Source organism: Manis javanica, chromosome 6, assembly GCF_040802235.1.
Source record: "Manis javanica isolate MJ-LG chromosome 6, MJ_LKY, whole genome shotgun sequence".
Lineage (NCBI taxonomy): Eukaryota > Metazoa > Chordata > Mammalia > Pholidota > Manidae > Manis > Manis javanica.
The window spans coordinates 73058783-73084168 of NC_133161.1; the positions used below are offsets into that span (position 1 = coordinate 73058783).

The 25386-nt window shown below is 33.7% G+C and overlaps 1 protein-coding gene across 4 annotated transcripts in view; it reads right to left on the reverse strand.

The window, feature by feature from the left end:
* Positions 1-1271: 1271 nt before the first annotated feature.
* CFAP69 (cilia and flagella associated protein 69) overlaps positions 1272-25386 on the reverse strand; it is a 54903-nt gene continuing 30788 nt past the window's right edge. For 3 of the 4 annotated variants that reach the window (XM_073238875.1, XM_073238874.1, XM_073238873.1), the window contains 11 exons: positions 23280-23444; positions 20337-20455; positions 19328-19446; positions 12038-12119; positions 9246-9438; positions 8027-8164; positions 7395-7471; positions 6055-6252; positions 4260-4346; positions 2891-2995; positions 1277-2345 (listed from right to left, as the gene is read on the reverse strand). In XM_073238875.1, the coding sequence (XP_073094976.1) occupies positions 2175-2345; positions 2891-2995; positions 4260-4346; positions 6055-6252; positions 7395-7471; positions 8027-8164; positions 9246-9438; positions 12038-12119; positions 19328-19446; positions 20337-20455; positions 23280-23444 (1454 nt within the window). In that variant the 3' untranslated portion in view covers positions 1277-2174. Of the gene's footprint in view, positions 2346-2890; positions 2996-4259; positions 4347-6054; positions 6253-7394; positions 7472-8026; positions 8165-9245; positions 9439-12037; positions 12120-19327; positions 19447-20336; positions 20456-23279; positions 23445-25386 lie in introns of all 4 variants that reach the window. The other variant, XM_017644896.3, reaches the window with a different exon arrangement.

The window sequence follows — 25386 nt, forward strand, 5'->3', positions numbered from 1 at the left end:
GAGTCTGAGGAAGAACCTCATAGTCTGAAAAATGGGGCAAAGATTAATTGTTCTTAGTCATGGACACTTCATCTTGATTCTGTGTGTATTTGAGATGTACCTGGAGCTTTTTGTGTGGATATTTCAGCATTGCAGGGTCCTACCCACATCTGTTCCTGTGCCTCAGTAACTCTCACACGGAATCTTTGTGCTTAGGCTGTCTGTGAAGAAGAGAAACAAATTATGCCTTCTAATATCTTGTTAGTGATGATAATACAGAAAAGGGTTCAGGTGAGGACAAAGCTCTTTGATAAGTTGTAGTTCATATTATCTATTCCTGTGGGCCACAATAATGGGCAGCTGGGCCAGGTGAGAGACTGTTGGCTACAGGGGGACTGGCAATTCATTCTAATTAGAACAATAATAGCAGCTGCATGTTCTCCCCTCATTGCAGACCCTGCTGTCCTTACAGATGGAGATAATGGACAATTCCTGGAGCAATGTGTCTTGGGGGAGGAAGAGGAGGAGGAGGAGATTGAGGAGTGAGGAAGAAGTAGGAGAAGGGTGGGCCCAGTGGGGTGATGGAGCCCTCTTTTACCTGATAATGAAAGTGAATTCTATGCACATCATCCCAACTCTGCATTCAGTAGCATCAGGCTAATAGCTTGAAATTGAAATTGGTCTCAGTGGGAGTATTTACATCATGCAAATTGGCAATCCCTACAAATGAGGGCTTTTCCCTCTTGAAGAACTTGGTGGTTATACATTTACCATTATACTGCTGAGTGTGCCCTATTGGCCTAGAGTCTAGACTCACAATCCAGGTTCTTGTCTCTCCTAGCTCTGGACATGAACGCACTTTTGAAGCTTCCTGGATGGTCGAGGGGGTTGATGGGCATGGTGATGGCTATAGAAACCTCTTAATGTTATATAGGACACAGACAGTTTGCTCTACATCCAGCATTGAGGCATCTACCACCTAACCTTTTTATTTAACCAGGAGAAAAAACCCCCAAAGTTTAGTTACATACATAAGGGGAATCCATAGACATAAGATTCCCAAGAAACAGGGAAAATGAGGTATATTTCATCCTGAATAAGGAGAAGGGGGTAGAGATCTGAGAGTTCAAAGGAAAAGGGAAGCAATTCACAGGAATATGAAAGTAAATGTTTGGTAAACAAATGTTTGCTGGGCCACAGAAATAATGGGACACAGAGAGGAATTTTAACAGTCTTAGCCACAGCCCTCCCTGTCTTTGGCAAAGGAAAGGAAACAGTTCCCCCACTCCCTTCCCCTTCCCCATTAAAAAAAGTTAGTAGCTTTAGAGCTTGCATTGCATATTTACATATTAGAGTAAGACCATTTGTATTTGTATTTTTTATTTTTATTGTTCTGTTCATGACTAACATTTGCTTTTTACAATAGAGAGAACTTAACTTTGACTAACGTATTTGTTGCAAACAGTTTTGCTGCCCACTATTTCTATATGCTTATGATAGCTATATCCTGGTTTCCCTCTCTATTCATGTGCTTTGGATGGCAGCCTACTTCTGGCTCTGGGAGTAGGCAGTGCTCAGATCTGGCCAAAGTCATGGTGAATGGCTCAGGAGTGGGCATGTGGCCAATCAGGGGCTCCAAGATGCCAAGGCATTTTCAGGGACTGTTGAGAGATAGGTGTGCATTCTCTTCTACTAGATATCGGCCTAGAAGAATCCCTGTTGATTAGCACCCTGGTAAAGGTATATATCTAATATAGTATAATATATATCTGATCCAGGAGCTGCTATGGAAGGAGAAGATCCTACTCTCAGATTTTCAGTCCCTAGATACAATAATGCCTGTACTCTTTTAATCATTCCTAGACTGGATAGCTACAGGGCCTGCAAAAAGTTTTTTCTTTCATGCAGCTTCTTTTGGTTTAAACCAGTTAGAGTAGTTCACATGCAACCAAGAGTCTTAACTGATACAATATATCTAATCATTTCAGTTAGGAGAATAATGTTTGCAAAGAAACTGATGACAACTAATCTGATGCTATATGTTGATATTTTGAATAAAAATAAATTATATGTGCTTACTTTTATTTTTTATAGTATTCTACTAAAATATTCTAAAATATTTGCTTTGCATTTGTATATAAATATATATTTAACTAAAAAATTATAAGCAGGGTTTATTTTTAAAAGTCTCTATTTTATGTAGGAACACTCTTCTTTGGCTCTTCCACAGTTTTTACTGCTTTCACCCTTTGTAAGGCTCCTCCTCGAATAGGCAGTTTTTTAAGAGCAATATCTGTATCAGCTAGAGGTCCTCCTAGCAATCGGACAGGAGTGCTTTCCACTGTTATTACCCGGCCAGAAGACACCTGAGAAAGCAAAAGGTAGATATCTAAACAAGAGTCCATTTACAAAATTTTTCTGTAACAAAAACCCACTTATCCTACAGCTTAATTTGGAAAAGATACAAAATGTACGTAGGAGGCATCATGGCATAATTGAAAGATAAGAGCTCTGGAGCCAGGAAAAGTGGGTGTGAATTCTACTTCTACTGCTTATCAGCTTTGCAATCAGCAAAAAATTATGTCCAGAAGGGGACACCAGGAAGATTGGGTATGACATGGATCTATTTGCTAGCAAAGGAGGCACTGTGAATTTTCTGCTGTAGAGAAGTAGAGAGAGGTTCAGACTAGTGTTTGTAGTAGTTCCTCGGGAATCCTAGAGGGGTGGGCCTGGTCTAAACCAGTACTGTGTGAGGGTGGAGGTAAATATGCCTTAACTAAACGGACTTTCACTATGTGAAATTTGGACAGTGAAAAGAAAAAAAATATGAGACAAAACACCACGGAAATAACATTCTTTGGGGACTAAATTCAATACCTACCCAGGAAGGTTATGAAGAAGAAAACCTTACCGTTGTGTTAAGACCTTTAATATCTGTCTGGTGAAATATTGCATTTGGTGGTCGCTCACGGAATCTGGAGGATTCTATAGCTTTTTCCTGAAGTCGTTTTGCTTTCTGAAGATTTTTAAATTAGAAAGAAATTAAAATTAATTGCTATTAAAGCCTTAACTGTGGTACAATGAAGTATACAAAGCACATTTGATTGTTGTGTCTGGCTTATACTTGGACTGTTTATTAGGTAGCACTGCAATTTACATTTATTTACTTAGGCTAGAAAGATATTTATTAACAAATTATATCTTTTATACATTGCAGAAGACACCAGTCACCTGAAAACATTTCTGCGAGCTCCAGACGTACTAGTTATATATGATCAAGCATAAAGCAGGTACTAAGGAAATCAGATTCAATTTTTAGCACATAATTTAATAAGCTACTAAGTTTACATCAGGTGATGTATATTTTCCAAATGTTTTACATAAATTAAATACTCATTCAGTACACTTACATTTTTGAAACAGAATATAAATTATATAATTAGTTGTAGTTATATTCAAACTCATTATTTGAGGTGCTAGAACACGTGGAATTCAAGATAAATCATCTTTGTGGAAGGGGCTGATTCCTTAAACGTACAGGAAATTTTAAGGATATTTTTAAAATAAAGTTGGGAAGAACTTTTAGTGAGATGGGAGAGACAGTACGTTGAGTGAGCTTTTGTTTTTCACTTGGTTTCACTGTCTGAATATAGTTCCACTATTTTCATGGACTAACTTAACACTTAACAATTTCATATCTAGAAGAATTATAACATTACATACAAGTGTACCCAAATACTAATGGAAAGAGTGGAAAAAAGTAATTAGGTTTTGGAAATACATGGTGCTTCTTACATATTTCAAATGAACAATGAACATTTAAGCTTCAGTTTCTACCTTATTCCAGAAGCAATTTATTGTATTTTCCAAAGGGACATTTATCCCCAATTCCCATTTAAGCTTTAATACAATGTTTCTTTTGGTGGCTGTGGAGGGGTACCCTTGGCGGAGAGGGTAATCAGTCCTTTACTCTGTTTCTTACAGAAAAGATCAATGAATAAAAAGGCTTAGAATGGAAAGTAGGTGCGTACTTCTCCAGCTCATTCCTGGCTAACAATCATCTTTATACAAGCAGGTTACCACCCTCACATCCCACTGCTAAACCAAATGAAACTCAGGGTGGCATCTTCTGTAACTGTGAAACTGCATATGAGGATCTAAAATGTTGGTATCCTATAGAAAGGTCAACAGAAAAAAGTGAATGAAGATTTAGTCTAAAAACGTCTGTCTGCTAGAGTTGGTTATTTATTGTAGATATCATAATATTCTAAAAATCCTACCTTTAAAGTTTTAGCATTTGATGTTCTGGCCAGAAAATTTTCCCATGATTTATTAGCCAATTCTCTTTGCTTGTGTGTGGCTTGTATCTGAAATAAAAAAGATAGCTAAGCATTCCAGTTGCTATGGAAGTATACCAAAGAGCTTAAAGCTCTTATCTTGAGGGAAGTCCTAGGTTTTGCCAATGTAAATTTTAAGGCTGACTAGCAAAAGTATTAGAAGTATTCAGAATTCAGTGACAAAACGCAAAAGTTTTATAATGGAAAAAAAAATCCTTCCCTCACGTAGTTAAGGTTTGAATGGCTTTTCATGAAATGCATTGCAAAATTATTATAAAAATATAAAATATAAAAATAACAATAATCATTCTTAGCAATACTGATTGTTTCACATGATTATCACTTGCTAAATCAGGTTCTAATCCAGAACAAGCTATGTAAATGACCCAACAGCAAATCACAGGAGAAAATAAGGAGATTCCTGCTGCCAATGATAAATAGTTTAGGCAAGATTATATTGGTAAAACTACTTCTAGTTTATGACTGCAGCAAGTAAAGCAATTTTGTGAGTGCTGACTTTGTTGCGGTGATGCAGTCTAGGGAGGTAACTACAAACAAACTGCAAGGACTAGTTCTTAACAGGTTATCCACTGAATATATAACCAGAGGATACATGCCCTTTGTTGGTGTATAATAATATACTATAAAGTTTATGAGTTATGAACCTAAGAATATTTAAACAACTGCTAAAAAATAAGTGTGGTCAGAGTCATGATGAGAAATCAACAATTACCAACAAATCAACAACAGCTAGTCCATAAAGCAAACATTCTGCTATTCAACAGAACTAATGAGACAGCAGAACATCTTGTTAAGAGAGGTATCCCACTTAAGAGTGAATATATGTGTTAAATGGCAGTACTCATTCAATAAAAATGCTTAAGAAACAAAACTTCCCAAGCAGGTGTCTAAGTTGGTGCAAAATTCATAAGTGGATGCAGAGTTCTTATGAGGCTGTAAACAGTAACATTTAAGAGACCATGTGGAAAGATTGGGCAATAGAAAACACATTGGAAATCATCTTAAAGAGTTTTAAACATTAAATTGTAGCCATTAGGATCACCAAGCAGAAGTGGGGAATCTACATCTTTGTATTTGTGGACAAGTTAATTAAATAGCCACTTACCCTATTGTTCAAAAAGCATCTGATGTGTTCAGTTTGCCACCTATGTAATGCTTTAGGAAAATGGCTTGCTTTTTCCTGACAGGCCTTTTCTGGCTAGAGACTAGGTTATCTCTGGATTTATAGAACATTCACTGTGCTTTGGCACTGAGGTGAAGAGGAAGCTTATCAACACATCTATGGTTGGCATACCAGTAGGGACCTGTTACAAAGTGAGGGATGAGAGCCAACTTTCTCTGAGGTTATACATATAGTCACACAGATAACTCTGGTTGTCCTATAGAATTTGCTAAATACAATGCATTTAAATAGACCACAATTTTTGGCACTCTGATATTTTAAAAAGTGGCTTCAGGTGTCTATTTACCTTCAAAATGTAAGCCTGTAGAAAACAAATTATGATGTCATAAAACAGCACTGAATGTAGTAATTGAATCTTAAGTTCTGAACGGTACAGTTTCTTTAAAAAATGCACAAAGACACTGAAAATAGCTATAAGTAAAAATACAAAAGAAGTGCTGAAGTAGTCATAAGTAAGGCAAATTATCCTATAGATAACTTTAGCTAGTTTATACATTGAAATTATCTTGTGCCTCTATGGTGCATGTATCTTACTTTTGCATATGCTTTTTGCTCATTTTGCACATCTTGGCGTGCTTGGCTTTCAATCATCTCACTTTGAAGAGAAGCAACCATCTTCCCAATATTTTCTGATGCTGTTGCAATAGCTTCCAAATTTTTTTTATCTGTAGTGACTGGTCTTAACTTTTCTGATTTTATTTCTTCATATATTTCATTCCATATTTCTCCAATCTGTTATAAAAAAGTTTAAGTTTAAAAAGCTAAATTAACCAAAAATGAATGATAGGATTTTAGGTAGTTCTTTACTTGGGTAGCCATTCCAAAGGTAACAATCACTGAACCAGGTTTTCTTAACTTCTTGGGAAAAAGTTAAGTGCATTCCATTAAGTGATTGGGGCACTGGTTACATTTGAGTATTTGGAAGTAATTTTTATCAAATATTTTACAATGACAGGTCTGGAAGAGGTCCCACTAGCTCATCTAGTTCATTGTCATCATCCTTCTGGTTTTTGGTCACCTTGTTTTCACAGTTGCAGAAACTAATGCTTTAGTCTCATCTTCCAGATCCACGATGCTTTCCTCCTTGAGGTCCTGTATTAAAGGCCAGGCCAAGCTGAACATGTAGGACACAGAGATTCCTTGGTCCCTCTAGCCTCAGGCCCCTGCCTCTCACCTTCTAGCTAAGGCAATAATGTAATCTCAAGCTCTTACTTTATGGCTTCACCATGCTGATAGCTCCATGTTATATTCTGGGTTGTCTGGAAGTTAATGTACTTGGGTATGCTTAAACTTAGAGAAAAATTCATATATCCATAGGGATAAAATTCAGCTTTGTTTTCTTTGAAAATATAGATTTATTCATTTACAATTTTTACATACATAGTACTAATATTAGTAGAAGAGAATGTTTTCTTAAGAAGATTTTCCTGAAACTTCAAAAGCATTTACTTGCTAATATAACCAGTGAGGTAAACAACCTAATATCCTTTAATTGATATTTGTTTATCACATAAAGTAATAATACTTTAATAAGTATTAAAATTCATTTTAATACACAATAATTCATTTAATTCTAGCTTCTAATACTCTCTAAAGAGAAGAAATTATATTTTAAAATTCTGTTAAACTTCTGAGTAGTTCTATGCTGTTAACATCCATCTTCTTTTATAAACTAGTAGTTGGATAAGATCTTATCCCATGGAAAACACCCAATCAATTAACTGTGTTTCTTGTACAGTCTCAAATGCCAAATGGAGAATAAAAACTACCCAGTATGTGGATGACTGCTTATAACTACTAATAGATCTTTTATTTCCCAATTGATTTTTTGCCATCCTTGAGTTTTAATAACAGGTTATTAAGAAGGTACTCACTTTAAAATCAAGGTATCTATGTATGATACAGAGGGTAACAAAATCTTCAGCAGATAGGCCAGGTAAATTTTCAAAATCTAAACAGAGTTTATAAAGCAAAAATTATTTTAACAAAACAAGTGATTTCTGAAGGCATGGATCTATCATAAAACAGATGCAAACAGTTACTTTTGATTTTGTCTTGATTTACGGGAAAGTTACTTCTGTGAGCTTCTGGCTTCCTCCTATAACAAACCTCTGCCAGATTGTCTTTATCTTAATATAAGAGGAATATTTTTTGTGCTGTAGTCAGACAATGACATACTTTCAGAAGCTAAAGAATATTTGAAGACATTTTCCTTAATAGGAAGCTTAACTGAGGTATAACAGAATTCTAGTGTTTAAGCCTAATCATCTAAACTAATGAAACTGGAATTGCTTGGGAAGCTTTAAAACATACTGTTGCCTGGGCCACACACCCACAGATTATGATTTTAATTGATCATGGGTATAACCTGGGCACTGGAGTAGCAGTGGAACATGTATTAACCGTATAAAGAGACTTTGGCTCATCATGTTTGGAAAATGTACACAAAAGCAAAATCAACTCATACACTTTGGCATTCTTTTGAATTTGACAAGTAGTTTCTTACCTAGTTTGCCCAAGACAGCATAAATTTTTGCTCTGATATTCTCAGCAACATCCATAACTGCAATAGTTGGGCAGTTAGCAGGCAGTGGTATGATTTTTTGCTCTTCCTGAAAACTTGTAAATAGAGGTTTCTTTGTGTCTAATCATTGGATATCATGAAAACATACAAAGGACAGATTAAACCACAGTAAATTAATACTCAATTTTGACATTTTATTCTACACATAAAATATACAGAAATATTATAACAGTAAAATAATGCCTTGTACATGATTATTCCTCTGATAACATAAGTAATCAGTTATCTCTTTCCCATTCTGTAGCAAAACTTAACATTTTCATTTCTATTATTTATGTAAAATATGAAAATTTCACAAAATTTATTTTCATTTAAAAATAAACAACAGTTTAGATGAAAAACATAATAAGAATCTTAAGAGGGTTAGAAAATGTCATGTAGCATTGTATAATTAAAATTTATGAATATTTAATTTATTTTTATTTAGAAAAGTTTCTCTCATATAAAAAGCAAATTATATGAATATGAATCAACAGAAATGTACAAAATACTATAAAATTGTTTTCAAACACTCTATTTACATCACAAATTTTATTGGCAAGTGAAATTCTATTGAATATATTTGCAAAAGCAGGGAACCTAAAGGAACTTCTTAAGGATGTATTGTTAGTTTTTTGGGCCAAAGAATATCATCAAATACCATTTCCTAAAAATATTCTTTAAAAATGTGAGCCTCTTACTAATTTGCTTAGTTTTCTTCCAATCATTCAGAAGTTATGATAGCAAGTTCTGCAAACCCTTGTGAAAGGAACTTTAAACAAAGGGATGAAAGTCTTCATACTTTCCTAATGTCTTTTAAAGATCTTTAAAAAATATGGGTGAAGGTGGTCAAAAGGTACAAACTTCTAGTCATAAGATGAATACATTCTGGGGATGTAATATGCACTATGGTGACTAGTTAATAAAACTTTACTGTTTACCTGAAAGTTGCTAAGAAAGTAGATCTTAAAAGTTCTTATCACAAGAAAAAAATGTAATTGTGTAGTGATGGGTTAACATAAACTTATTGTGGTACTCATTTCATAATATATACATCAAATTATTATATTGTACACCTAAAACTAATTCAATGTTGTATGTCAATTATATCTCAATTAAAAATATGCATCTAATTGCTTCTAGCAATTATAAATACACTTACCAATGATCATCCCATGTTTATCACGTTTTACTCCTAGTTCTTTTTCTTCCTTTCTCCACAATTTAATTAAAAGACTAGCAGCTGTTTGATCTTTCTTCCCTCGCCAAGCATTGACATGAGCCGCAGTTTTGGGATTATCACAAAATTCAACCATTATTCCAAGTATTAGATTACAGAACTTTTTTTGGCTCAACTGTTGCAAGGAAACAGAAAAGGAAAAGAGTTGCAATAAATATAAACAATTACTACATTCAAGAGAAAAAATAACAATAATATTATCTAGTAAGTTTCTTCTAAATGATTGTCTTATAAAATTCAGACTCCATTTAAGTATGATTTGGGACAACTATTAAAATAGATACCCACTACAGTGAATAGATTTTCAAACATTAAGAATTAAAAAGGATAAAAAGAATATAATTCTAATGTGATCATATGTCATGACCAAATATGTAACTGATTTGGTTGAGTTAGAAAAAAGGAGATTGTTAAAGTAAGTGAAGATGTTCATTTCAAGTGGAGCAAGATCAATAGTTCTATACATAGTTATAAGATCTTTCCAATTTGCATGCTTTATTAAGGTTCATAAAGACTCACAGTAGCTATAACCTCATTGTTATTAAGAGAGTAACTAATGCTAACCGTGACGTATGAAAATCAAAATGAGATATAATTTTGTATTTTGAAAATTAGCATCTATAAAAGAGTAAACATTTAAGAAAAATTATCAAGCATATTTCATTTGTTTTGCTACTAGTTTTCAGGAAATCAAAATTTAAGTGTAGAAAAGTCCATCCAGAATTGGCCTCCATACTGTAAAATGTCTTCAATATTTTTTTGTTGATTAATTCACTCATAGTATCCCGATAATGGAATGTAGCAAGGGAAACATGTAACCTGTTGTTTGAATTGCAAACATTATCAGTTTCAACCTTTTTTTATAAAATGAAAGATAACAATATTACCTGCTTTGGAGAGTTATTTTGATGAATTATAATAGACTGCCTGGCACACAGAAAGCTCTCAGTAATATTTTAACATTATTAGCAATTATCAATAATACTAAATATTTTAGCAAATTTTATTAAACAGAACCCTCAGTCAAATGAATTTTTATTCCTATAATTCACTTTCAGGAGAAAGAAGCAAATGTCAAGGGTTGAGGTTGATATAAAAACTTCATTAAAGAATATTTGTAATTTTAACTAACTTAATTGGTTCAGTCTACATTAATCACAATCTAATAATTATATTCAATAAAATTGAAAACATATGGCAAATATATATGTCAGGAACTATTCTAACTAATGTACATAAGTGTATATATATGTATGTGCACATGTGTGCATACACATACATAATCTCTCACGTCTCCCAATATGTGCATGAGGTGGACACTGTAACCTCTGTTTTACAGATGAAGAAATCAGTAACTGAGATGTTAAATAACTTGTCCAAGTTATACAGCTAACAAGTTTTGGAGGCCTCAGTCAGACTGACTCCAGCCTATGCTCATAGCCACTGTGTTATATGACTTCTACCAGTCTTCATGCTTTTCTAACTAAGAAACCCAAATTGTTAAGGGGAGTTAGCCCAAGTGAGAAATGTCTTTTAAGTCTTTTATATAATTTAAATATAATATAAAATTTAATTATTTAATATTTACATGTTTTATATAATCCCTCACTTCCAAATATTTTAAGTAAAAGCAAGATTCCAGGAAGATGTGCCCAATTAATTTTGTGACTTTGAGAATCCCCCAATATATCACATGTGCCTCTGGGAATCCTTGTACTCTGGTCAGAGAAACAGGGTCAGCTCTGCATCACTTCAGACTGTGTTAGTAGAGCTGTACATACATCCTTCTGTATTTTGTTCAATTTTCGAAACTTCCCAAGGGTATTTGGTTATGACCCATTTCTGTTTATCAAGGTGAGTTATTATTGTTATTATTTACTTAGTTTTTTTGTTTGTTGTATTTTATATCTAATGAGTCTGCCTTATCTCTATTGTCAACAAATTTTCAGAGAGATGAGAGGATACAAATAACTTCAGTACTTTTGTTAAATCAAAGTAGGTTTGTTATTCTATTAATAAAATCAAGAATGGTGGAAATCACAGGCAGTGACATAGCTAGATCTCTGCATAAGAATATCTCCCAAAGTTTTAATGAAACAAAATTATACATTTTCTCCCATATCATCTTGGCAATGTTCCCACTTAGAATTGAAGCCCATAGGAGATTACTTTGAGGAGAAATGAGTCTTTGCCATTCTTCACAGCTGCTAGATGCCAACTGCCTTTCCTGGAAGGCTTAGGATGCTTGCTCTTGCTCATTCTGCATAATGGTCTGCGACACACTAGATTCTTCACATTGCCTACAAACTTTGCACAGTTCTTAAAAAATGCTGATCTTTACTCCTTTGTCTAATGTGGACCTTTTAATACTAAGAGAAGTTATTTAATAAATAACTATGGGTTTTGATATAGTCTAGCACTTCAACAACTCTTTAAAGGTGGGTGGGAAAAAAACCTATTAAACAAATTGTCTATCATGTACTTGGGAACACTGGGACCTAAGTAATCTAGTTTCTTCACTGGAGGGATTTTTCAGACCCCTTACTATGCCAGTGCATATTGTGACTCTCCAGGAGTAATTTTATTTTAAAACACGTTTGAACATGATTTGGGGGCACATTTAATCACAGAAAGTGTTCTGTGGTACTCGGTTTGGAAAGGGTTAATAAAGACATTCTTATTTTTTGTTTTATAGTTGTTATAATCATACTTACTGCCAATAAGTCCAAAAGGAGAAAAATGCCTTCCTTTTCAAGAAAGTAATCCTCTGAGGGATAACATCCCAAAATGCAGCACCTTAAAAAAAGGGAAGTTATTCATTTAAGAGAGATTTGTTGTTAAACTCAATTTGTAAATTTATTTCTATCAAAATGTTCTTTGAATTTTTCCTTCACTCCCTTAAATCAAGTAACTGTTTAATTAAAAAATTAAACTTTGAAGAGACTTTACCAGTGTAAACTATGTTAAAACCAATATGAATTGTTTCTTTTTCATAACTTCCTATTTCTTTTCTGTAGATGCAATGTTCCCCTTTGCTTTCATGACATTAGCTATTCTTAAAGTGTCCCCTGAGTGCTCTAGTAATGGTTTCTTCAAGATTTATCCCCTTTCTGTCTGCCTTTCAGAGAGTTGTCCTGCCCCAAACATTTAATGATTTTTAATTACATCTTATCTTTGCACTTGAGATTATTGGCTCAAATGCCTGTTGCTTTGGCCTGTGCCGCTCCCATGGAGCTGCCAGGGCGGCTCACTGGTTCCTGGGAGTGGCGTGGATGCAGGCCTCACAAGCTGTTGCTCCTGCTGGTAAACAGGAACAGAGGCTAATCTCTATTCCTCCTGCACACTGCAAGCCTGTTGGGTCAACTTCCTACAGCCCTTTCCTATTTAACATGGATATTATCTAATTATTTACGGTTTAATAATAATATGGTAATTATTTAACACGGCTCCCTCTTGAAAAAAAAAAGAGACCCTTGTTTCTGCTGCCTGTTTTGTGTGATGGTGGGACATGGGGTTGGTGCATAAAGGCCATTAGTTTGGCCCTTCCCACTCAAGTGGTTCCAGGGTTTACCACCTCTAGCTCTGAAGCACACTTATTTTGTTCCCACTTTTAAGGAGTACTCTCTGGTGCCTATCATGGGCTGCCTTTAACCTCTTTAATTCATAACAATTATAATAATAGAAAAAACAGAACATTCTTATTTGTTCAAAAATTAAACAATATACTTCGATGTTGCCCAAGTCAAAAAAGAAAACCACAATGAGAATTAGAAAGCAATTTGAACTTAAGGATAATAAAAATAGAATCTATTGAAACTGATGAGCTGGAGCTAAAACCATTATTAGAGGAGAATTTACAGCCTTAGATGGATGTATTAGATCATAAGAGAGGTTGAAAATGTATGATCCTGGAATCTATCTCAAGGCATAGGAAAGGTGAAATTGAATGAAAGGAGAAAAGACGTGAATCAACAAAGCACACAAGATCAATATTGATCAATTCCTGGTGAAACTCATCAAGGTAAATAAAAAAGAGAAGGCAGAAATGACAAATACCAGGAAAGAAAAAGAAGGCATCACTTCGTATCCCACAGACATTAAAGATATTAATAGGATATGACAAATAACCATATTATAGTAAATTTGAAAATTTAGACAGAATAGTGAATTCTTGGAAAAACATATCAGAACCTACACAAGAAATAGAAAGTCTTAATAGGCATATATGTATTAAATAAATGAAATCTATTTCAGAAACTTTCTACAAAGTAAACTCCAGGCATAGATGACTTAATTGATAAATTATACTATTTATTTAAGAAAGAAAACAATAATTTACACAAACTCTTTCTAAAGAATATAAAAAGAAGGAATACTTTCTAACTTGTTTTATGACATCAACATAAACTAGATACCAAAATCATTCTTGAGACATTACTAAAAAGGAAAATTCAAGTCACATGAACATAGTGTAAAAAATCTAAAATTATTAACCAGTTGAACCCAGCAACAGAAAAATAAATAATACACCATAACCAGGTCAGTTTTATTCAAGGAATATAATGTGATTCTTTACATTAACAGAATAAGGAGAAAAATTATATGATCATCTCAATGGATGACAGTGATTAAATTTTAAATTCTTTCATGATGCAAATGATGAGTAGAAGAAAACTTCCCTCAATTTAAATTCCTGAGAAAAGGAAAAAGAACAGATGCCTGGTATTGCCAGTTAATGCTGTACTTATTTATTACTTATTACTTCTTCATTATCTCTTATCTGAAGGGATTTGAAGTTGTATTATAGAAGACAGGCAAATAAAACCATCAATCTATTAATTTTAGTATATTTGAAATATATTAAGTTTTAGTATGTTTGGGGTATATTAAATAAAGAAGGGATAAAATATCAAGATATTTTCTGTAATAACCAGTGAATCCCAATATAGTAAGGGTAGTGCTAACAGATCTTTATCTCTGAATTTTTTTACTATGCTTAATACAGTGCTTTGGCCAATAAAAATTTGCTTTTGAAACTTAAGATCAGGTTATCATGTTATCACTATATCCCTCCCTTCTCTACAGTAAAAAAATAAACTAGATAGCCGATTAACCCCATTGCTTATGTGTGTCTGGATGACAGCTTAGTCGTCCAACTCTTTATATAAACAGAGAATTTGCAGTAGGTAAGTCTAGTTATTTGATATTATGGAAAGTAATGTTATCAGAGTTCTTCTCCCCACCCAACTTGAATCGAGGCATAATTGGAATACAAAAATCTGCACATCATTATGCAGTATGGTGAGTCTGGGCATATGTATACACTAGTGTTACTATCATACAAACCAGGTAATAAAAATATCTATCATCATCAAAAGTTTCCTTGTGTCCCTTATTGTTAACTATAGGCACTATGTTGTACAATAGATCTATATCTTTTCCATAGTGGCTGTACCGCTTTATATTCCCACTGACAGTATAAAAGATTCTTATTTCTCTACATCCTCACCAACACTCATCTTTTTTATTTACTTTTGATGACTATCCCTACAGATTTGAGGTGATATCTCATAGTGGTTTTGATTTATGTTTCTTTTATGATTAGTGGTTCCATATTACTTTTAGGATTGTGTTTTCTACTTCTGTAAAAAATGTCTTTGGGATTTTGATAGGGATTGCATTGAAACTGTAGATCACTTTGGGTGGTCTGGACATTTAATCAATACGAATTCTTCTAACCATGAACACAGGAACTCTTTCCATTTGTTTGTGTCTGCTTTAATTTCTTTCATCAGTATTTTAAAGTTTCCAGTGTGTAAGTCTTTTACCTCCTTGGATATGTTTATTCCTAAGTATTTTGTTGTTTTTGGCGCTACTGCAGATGTGATTGTTTTCTTCATTTTCTTTTAGATAGCTCATTATTGATGTACAGAAATGCAATGGATTTTTCTAAGTTGATTTTGTATCCTGCAACTTCACTGAATTCATTTATTATTCTAACATTTTTTTGTGGAGTCTTTAAGATTGTCTTTTTTTTATTGAAATGCAGTTGGTAAATAATATCATATTGGTTTCAGGTATCCATCACAGTGATTAGACAATTAAATACAGTTCTAAATGCTCACCATGTTAAGTGTAGTTACCATCTGTCAACAAAGATATTACAATATTATTGACTATATTCCCTATGCTGTACTATTCACCCCCCTAGTTTTATAATTGGAAGTTTGTACCTCTTTATCCCATTCACCTATTTTGTCCATCCCCCTACTTCCCTCTCCTATGGCAACCACCAGGTTGTTCTCTGTGTTTGGGTCTATTTCTGTTTAGTTTGTTCATTTGTCTTTAGATCCTACATTTAAGTAAAATTATATGGTATTTGCCTTCCCTGACTTATTTCACTTAGCATAATACCATCTGGGTCCATCCATGTTATTGCAAATTGCAAGATTTCATTCTATTTTATGGCTGAATAATGTTCTATTGCATATATGTACACATCTTCTTTATCCATCCATCTGACAATGGACAGTTAGGTTGCTCCATGTCTTAGCTATTGTAAATAATGCTGCAGTAAACATAGGAGTACATATATCTTTTCAAATTAGTGCTTTTTTTTTCTTTGGGTAAATTCCCAGAAGTGGAATTACTCGGTTGTATGGTATTTCTACTTTTATTTTTTTGAGAAACTTCTATAATGCTTTCCATAGTGGCTGCCAACCTACATTCCCAAACCAACAGTATAGGAAGGTTCCCTTTTCTCCACATCCTCTCCAATACTTCGTATTTTTTGTTTTTTTGATACTAGCCATTCTGACTGGTATGAAGTGATATATGACTGTGGTTTTGATTTGCATTCCCTGATGATTAGTGATGTGGAGCATCTTTTCATGTGCCTATTCTGGACCTCTGCCCGTTTCTTAATAAGATTATTTGTTTTTTTGGTGTTGTTATATGAGTTCTTTATATCTGTTGGATATTAGCCAAGTCTTCAGGGTTTTCTATGTATAAGATCATGTTATTTGCAAACAGATAATTTTACTTCTTCCTTTCTGATTTGGATGCCTTTTATTTCTTTTTCTTGCCTAATTGCTCTGGCTAGAACTTATAGTACTGTGTTGAGTAGAAGTTTTGAGAGAGGCACCTTTCCCTTGTTTCAGATCTTAGAGGGAAAGCTTTCAGCTTTTCACCACTGATTAGCTGTGGGCTAATATGGCCTTTATTGTGTTAAGGTAAATTCCTTGTCTACCTAACTTGCTAAGATTTTGTTTTTATTGCAAAAGGGTGTTGAATTTTGTCAAATGCTTTTTTTTTTGCATCTAGTGAGACGATTATGTGTTTTTTTGCCCTTCATTACACTAATATTTATATCATTTTGATTGATTTGTGTATATTAAACAGTTCTTACATCCCAGGAATAAATCTCAGTCATGGTCTATGAACCTTTTCATGTGCTGTTGAATTCAGTTGACTAATATTTTTCTAGAGGATTTTTACTTCCATGCTCATCAGGGATATTGGTCTGTAATTTTCTTTTCTTATGGTGTCTTTGTCTGCCTGTGGTATCATGTTGATGCCAGGCTTATAAAATGAATTTGGAAGTGTTCTCTTTCCATTTTTTGGAAAAGTTTAAGAAGGATTTATATTAATTCTTCTTTAAATGTTTGGTGAAATTCACTTGTGAAGCTATCTGGTTCTGGAATTTTTCTCTTTGAGAGGTTTTTGATTACTGATATAATCTCTTTATCATTATTGGCCTGTTGATGCTTTCTATTTCTTCTTGATGCGGTCTTGGTAGGTTGTATGTTTCTAGGAATTTATCCTTTTCTTTTATGTAGTCCAATTGGTTGGCATATATTTGTTCATAATAGTCCCTTTTTTATTTTTTGTGGCTTCTGTTGTGATGTGTTCTCTTTCATTTACGATTTTGGGTCTTCTCTCTCTGTCTTAGTCTTGTTAAAGGTTTGTCTCTTTTTCTATGTTATCTTTTAAAAAAAAAGCCAACTCTTAGTTTGGTTGATTTTTTTTTCTGTTTTGTATTTCATTTATTTTTGCTCTAATCTTTGTTATTTCCTTTGTTCTTCTAACTTTGGACTTAGTTTGTTCTCCATTTTCCAGTTCCTCGAGGTATAAAGTTAGGTTGTTTATTTGAGACTTCCTTTTTAATGTAGGCATTTATTCCTATAAACTTGTCTCTTAGTACTACTTTTGCTATCTCACATAAGTTTTGGTTTGTTGTGTTTTCATTTTAGTTTGTCTTGAGAAATCTGATTTCCATTTTGTTTTTGTCTTTACCCAATGGTAGTTCAAAAGTGTGTTGTTTGATTTCCATGCTTCCATTTGTGAGTTTTCCTTATTTCCTTTTGTTATTGATTTCTAGGTTTATTCCATTGTGGTCAGAAAGGATATTTGGAATGATTTAAGTCTTTTTAAATTTGTTAAGACTTGTTTTGTGACTTTGCATATGATATATCCTAGAGAATGTTCCATGTGCCCTTGTAAGAAAAACTGTGTCTTCTCTCAACATTCTACTCTGAGTACTTTATTTCTGATCACCAAATGTGTTGGTTTTTCCTACACCAACCAAGTCTCCAATCCTCCATAGACACTAACAGGTATCCTACAATTTATTTCACTTCTGACACTACCTTCCTGGAATTAGCATCAGGTCTTACAGGTTAAGAACTTAGTTCCTCTACCTTAGATTTCACCTGTGTTTCTGGCCAACCAGCTACAGAACAGCTTACAGAATTTAGGAAAACAGTTTCCTTACTTGATTGCCAGTTTATTAAAATGATATAATTTGGGTTCAGCCAGAAGGAAGAAATGCATAGAGCAAGGTGTGGAGGAAGGGGTATGGAGCTTCCACGCTCTCTCTCTCAGAACTTCCATCTGTTCACCAACCTGGAAGCTTTCTCAGTCTTAAATTCAGATTTTTTGGAGGCTTCATTATGTAGCCATGATTGATTAAATCATTGGCCATTGGTGATTAAATGCAATCTCCAGCCTCTCTCCCCACCTAAATGTGGAGGAGGGGGGCTCTAAGTTTCAACTCTCTTATCAGTCATATAGTTGATTCCCCTGGCAACCAGCACCCCCATCCTGTGGTTATCTAGGGGCCTTCCAGAAATTATTTCATTAACATAAACTCAGATATGGTTTACAGGATTTATTAAGAATAACAAAAGACACTATTTCCATCTTTATTACTCGAGATATTATTGGAACTAGAACTTGTTACAAATGTTGTAACAAGTAATGTAATGTTCCATTGTTCTTACTGATTAGGAAGTTACAGGAGGTTTAGGAGTTCTATACTAGAAATGGACCGTACATACTTTTCTTCTTATAAATCACAGTGTCACAACATTTGAAAAGAATGTGTAGTCTGTTACCACTGGGTGGAATGTTTCATATATATCTTGTTTGGTCCATTGATATATAGTCATCAGTTTGTTTTTCCCCAAAGTGTTGCAGTATGGCTCTCATGAATTTCCACCCAAATGGGACAAAATAAGTGTTTTAAGTGTTAACGATATATGAAACTCTAGTAATTTTCTCCAAGACAAAATTTTCTAAATTAATGTTAAGAAAACAGTATTTTTTTTGCCCTTAGCTATGCTATAATATGCTAATCAATTGGTTTTTAATTCCTTGAAGAGAAGATAAATGCAGAATTCAAAAGTCTTTAAGTATAAGAAGGATATTGTATGGCTAATAGTAGATGCTTGTGTTTTCCCAGAAGAGAACTAAAGGGAATGTATTCAAATCACAAAAAAGAAGGATTTAGGTTCAGATACAAGAATGACTTTATATTTGAATGATGGACAAGATTGCTTCCCAAAGGTCATTGGTAAGTGCCATTTCTGGACTACTGAAAAGAAAAGGACATTGAAAGAGTTATCTTTCTGGTGTGGTTTTGAGGGAAGAAAACTGGCACACATAGCTATACAAGCAATTCCCTTGTACTGTGATTCATTTAACATGGGGACAGTAATACTCACCAAATGCTGTCCAATGTACTAAAAAGAAGTACACTGTAGCCTAGTCCACTCTGTAACTTCTTGGGATCTGTTTTCATTACATGAAGAATTATATCCACTCCTTCAGTTCCAAAAGTTTCCTAAGAGATATATTTAAAATTACTTCTTGAAATAAATAAATAATCCCTTCCTTTCCCATTTCAGCCTGTCCCCTAAACCTTTTCTACCAAAAACTACAGAATTATTAGGGAAACAATACTTTTAATATAAAACACTTTTTTTGAATTTATACTCACTCATTCTCAGGAATTTAAAACAAATTATTGTAAAACCAATCATTTTAAGAGAGGGCATCCATCAACATGCCAGCTTAATTGTCCTTTATATTTTTTGTTGTTTTGTTTTCTCTTAAAAAAAAAACCATAGGCTTGTCCCATGATTGTCTTTCATGTTATAATCAATGTACCCTAACATCATGTCAGATAGATACCAGATAGCAAAAACTAATTTAAGTTAAGGCTAAAATTAAATCATGGAAGATTTTCTAATGCTCCTGAGAAAGTAATAAAAACATAAATAGTTGTTAAAACCATTAATAATTTATACAAAGTTATTACCAGCTAATGTTTGTCCATTACTAATTATGTTTTTCATTGCCTTGCTCAATTCTGGTTCCCAGTAAGCAGACTATGAGTATTCTTCCAGAAGAGCACAGGCACAGGGTGGTTAGAATATGAGGAGAAACTGCATCAAGCAAAGTTCCATACTTGGATCTAAGCATGAACTTACAGTTCCTGTTGTCTCTCTAAAATCCTTCTACTGAAACCTTCATAATTTTTCCAATTCTGTCTTCATATACTTAAGATCTATACACTTTATTATATATACATATACTCTAATTACAAAACAAATATTAAATCATCAAAAGATTAAAAAACACTAACATTTATGGACACTTATAAGGAAAAGTTCATAGCGTTAGGTGTGATTAGGGGATCTGAACAAAACTTTGATTCACAGGCATACATACCTTCCTAGGAATATGATGTTCACAAAGACCAGATAAGATAAGTAATATATCAGACTGAATTTCCAAAATAATGGCCTCTTCCTTGTCACTAGACTTGCTTATTGTATTTTTAAAGATTCCTGGTATGAAAGAATTGAATGTCAAGTTATTGAACACTATATTTTTATTTTGATCAATTACTCTTTTGAAATCCCTCTTTATAAAATTTCAGCTAGAAGAACTATTTTAAAACAGGCTATTTTTATTGAAGAGCTACCTAGAAGCTATAGATGGAAGCTAATAAATGGATTCTTTGAGGTCTCAATACAACCAGTAGCTCCATGTATATAGAATTTCTAGTGCAGAATTAATGGAGTGTCGTTAAGATGCCCAAACAACCTGATACTTCACTCAACCAATGAAACTGTTTAGAAATATGCAGCTTCATGAGGCAGAGATGAGTGCCTTTGCAAATACATGGCCCAAATGCCTCATCATAGTTTGCCTCATTGCTTCTTCTCCTCAGGGTTAACAGGGTCAGCTTTAAGCAAAGGTGGAAGATACCTCTAAGTACTTTTTCTATTCCTGTTACTTCTTGTCTGCATCCCCTCCTTATCTCTACCTGAAGGCATCTTCAACAACTTTAGATAGCAGCATTCCCACATCCTTTAAAATACCTCCTTCACTTCTAATCAAAATTTAAAAAGACCTGAAAACAACTAATAACACTAATGGAATCATATTCACAATAAAATTTTGCTCAAAAAAGGAATTTTCCTTTAACATTTAAATGAGGAACAAAAACAACATTTTCTCCGTTAAAGGGTCACTGTTACTAGCAGGAAGGTGTGGAGTTATACTCCAAGGTAAGAAGGCCATGGAAATCACAGCCTATGTCCATAGCTGGCCCTGAAAGGATGATTATTGGCCCTGTTAGGATGAATTACAGATGGGGAGTCAGACCCTATAGAGGTTAGCTGAGGATGCTAGAGGCTGACTGCAGGGGCCTGCCATGGACAGAGGACCTGTGCTCCTTTATTAGGAGACTCATCTGGCCACAGATCTGCTTCTCCTTCCTACCTGGGTGCAGGCATATCACTTTCTCTGCTGCGTATAACACATGGCATGTTAACACTGAATTATTTACTTCATATTTCAATATCCTTTAAATCTCTGACTTTACCTTCTCCTTGTTCTGTTCTAAATTATCTGATACATTTCTTCCAGATTCCTCTTCCTAAAATAGCATTATACATATAGTATTTCTGATAAAAACCACTAATGGTTCCCCATGCCTAAAGAGGATGAAGTTCAAACTCTTTTCTGCTATTCAAAACTCTTTCTAGCTGGTCCTTGACCAGACAATTAACCTTATCTCATACTATTTGTCTTCATAACACTTTGAGTCCACTTAAGCTAGTTCTGAACACATTAGCATCCATATTTAGCACCATATCTCTGCTCATGCTATCCCCTTGCTTGAAAGACTCTCTTTCTCTCTTTTTCATTTTGACACTAGCTGTACTTCACATCCCAACTCAATGAATGTTTCTGTTGAGATTGCCTGGCCTTGAAAACTACCCAAACCTCCTAGTTTCTGTGGAAATACAAAATTTACACTTTGTATTACTCTGGGTGCCTTACTTACGGTGCAGGATAACATATGCTACCTTGCTATAATATATATCTTTTCTTTTATTTTCATTAAGAGAAGGGTCCCCAGTGTCATATTCTTTACATGTTTGTGACCCCAGTGGCCACACAAAAGATGTATAAATATTTACAATGCAATTACTCTTCACTGAGCATGTTACTACTACAGAGCCCTTTGTTAAATTCTGTTAAGAGAAGAGTCCCTGCCTCTAGGAACTCGCTTGATAAACATCAGCTTCTTTCAAGATAAAGGGAAGATGTCATAAGAAGAAAAGAACTTTGCTATTTGTTTTCCTTTTTCCCTCTACCTTCCCACCATGTTAATATTAAGACTTCTTTCTGGACATATGTATTTCCTGGACTCCACCCAGTTAGGCTGGAGCCTTAAGACTGAGTTCTACATAATATGATGTATACAGAAGTGATAAAATCTACTTTCAGGTCTGGTCATTTTAAGTAAACCCATCAAGAAAATGCATGTGTTTGCTTAGCCCCCTTTGCAATATCCTTCTTTTGCGTACTAGAATTATTAGAGGGCATGACTCCAGTCCACTAATGATGGAAGAGTAGGCACTTTTTAACTTAACAGGTAGAAGAGTTTTTGTGCAGGCATTTGTAATAAATTGGCATCCAGCAAATTATATCACTTACTCATGAGCCAGTCACTAAATATGCATATGACTGAAATAGATCTTACTTTTCAAAAGTCAGGACAGGTTAGGGCCAGAGTACTGTTTAATTTTTAATTAACAGAAGGTAAAAAGTTTTTGTTCAGGGGTTCTGAATTTTACACTGAGTTTACATGTGTGTAATTTGGAGATAAGGTGACTTAGCATAGTCAATTATTAGCTGAAAATCAAGGATATCCTGACATTTTATATCATAAAAGAATCTCTCGTGTACATTTGTGTATATACCAGCACACCAATGTTCTGCTACGTCATATGCACTGGCAAATGTAATGTTATCCTCTTTTACAATGATTCAAAAAGGCCTGACCAAAAAGCAGTGATCTTATTACTGTAAGAATAAAATATAACAATAGTCCATTTAAAAGAAAAGATAAAGATAATCCAAATCATAATCCTAAATAACCTTATCTGAATTGAGTAAACAAATGTTTAAAGGATATGATCATGATGTTTCAGAAAAGACAAACTGATTTATAGCAACAGTGTGAAACAGAACTTAAGAACATATTCAAGAGTTTCTCATCTATAAAGACAAAATAAATTTGTAAAAAAATTTCAAACAAACCTCTAATTTATAAATATTCTACATTCATCAGTGCACAGGCATGTTATGTTTTACCTATCAGTTGCTGAATTGTTCTCTTTTCAAAAAGTTCCTTGTTTACAGTCTCATCTTCAAGGTAGACCATGGCTCTCAAGAGTCTTAAACTGTAACGCATCTGAGCAAATTTATTGCCACGTCCACCTGTACCATGAAAACTGTTACCATGGCTAAAGAAGGAATCTGTGGAGAAATATTAATAACTTGCATCAAGAAGTTTAAACTTAAACCATTTCAAATAAACCAGAATATACCAGATATAAGTTTAAACAGATGTTAAAATTTTGTCATACTTACTTTAGATTTTTTAGAGAAATAGCTTACACCCTTCCCCTTCTATTCCCAGAACAGAAGTATGTTTTAAAATTTTACTGGTGTACTCTATTGTATGTATCTTTTGTAATTTGTTACTGTTACTCAACTTTATGTTTGTAAAGTTATACACACTATCACAAGTAGATCTACATCATTCCTTTAAATTGCTTTCAGCATTCATTTTATAAATAAATTACAATTTATTCATTCATTAGACCAAAATGCTACAATGAACCTTCTTGTTCATATCCACTTATTCCAACTGAGAAGAATTTCACCATGTGATACCAGAATCATATAAAGTATGCCCACACTGAATTTTACTACAGTTGATAAATTGTTTCCCAAAGTAGCTATATGGATAATATGTATAATACCAACAGGTTTTTCACAATCTGTTAAATTTGAAATGGTAGTTCGTTGCTATCTTAATCTTAATTTGCATTTCTCTGGTTACCAGTGGGGTTGAGCATCTTTTCATGTTTTTAGAAAATTTGAGAATTTCTCTGTGACTTGGTAATCTCTATTTTTTGTCTACTCTCTACTGAATTAATTTTCTTTTTGATATGTAGGAGTTCTTTATGGACCTGGATTCTGATCCTTTATCAGTCACAGGGTGAATAAACATCTTCTCTTAGTTTGTAGATAATTTATTCATATTTTGTTACACAGATATTTCTAAGTTTTACAGTAATGCATTTACTAAATGCATTAATCATCTCCTCTATAGTTTAAGCTCTTCTGGTTTTTAAAAATGTTTTTCTATCCTGTTACCACAGAGATATTGTCCCATGTTTTCTTCTAAGATTTTTATAGTTTAACTTTTCATATTTAGGACTTTAATTCATTTTGCAATTGATTTCTGAAACAAGGTGAAAGGATCTAAATTTAATTTTTTCACATGACTTCTCAGCATCTCTTTCCCTCATTCATGGGCAAAATCATCTCTTGATAATGCCAGCCTCTCAAGTATTCCATTCTGTTGGTCTATTCCTGGTCTAGCACCATACACTTTTAATTATTATAGCTTTATGGTAGGTCTTAATAATTACAAGTCCTCTATTTTTCTTTGCAATATGCCTTCTGTAAAAGGTTCTCTTAGAAGTGGTTTTTGTTTAAAGCTAAAAAAAAAATGTTCAAAATACTTTTCTGAGTATTGTGTATAGGTAAAAAAGGTTTCTGAAGCAAGGCTGCCTGCATTAAATCCTGGCTTTGCCACTTGCTGTGTGGCCAGGAATACATTATTTAACTTCTCTGAGTTCTATCCATCTGACCAATAGGGATAATAATGTACCTATAACTCCTGTGTTTGTTGCGAAGAAAATGAGTTAATACTTGTTGCATGTTTAAGGCCTACCACATAGCAGTACTTAATAGCCAACCAGTAGCTATCAGTCTTCCTTTTGTTAGGCAGCATTTCCTCTTTAGCCCTTAGTCTTCTGTAACATAAATGATATAAAAGACAGACACAATAACTGCTTTATTAAATACATAGTAATAAGACTAAATTTAGTAACTCAGCCTATTAGAAACTAGAGATTAAAAAAATAAGCTATATTTTTTCCTCCCTCATAGATGAGTGATATTCTGATCTAATGAAAATGCACCATGCAAAATTATTTCCAGAGAAAAATTACTACCAGAAAAGAATGCAGCATCCTCTTTATAAAATTCCTTAAAATAAAGAATATATTTCTTATTTCCTTTCTAAGAATTATGAAAATTGAAATGAAGTATTTGTATATTGGGGCTCTGCTAATTTGGTAGACTGCAGGTGAAGTCTTTACTTCTGGCTAAAAAATCTAGATTT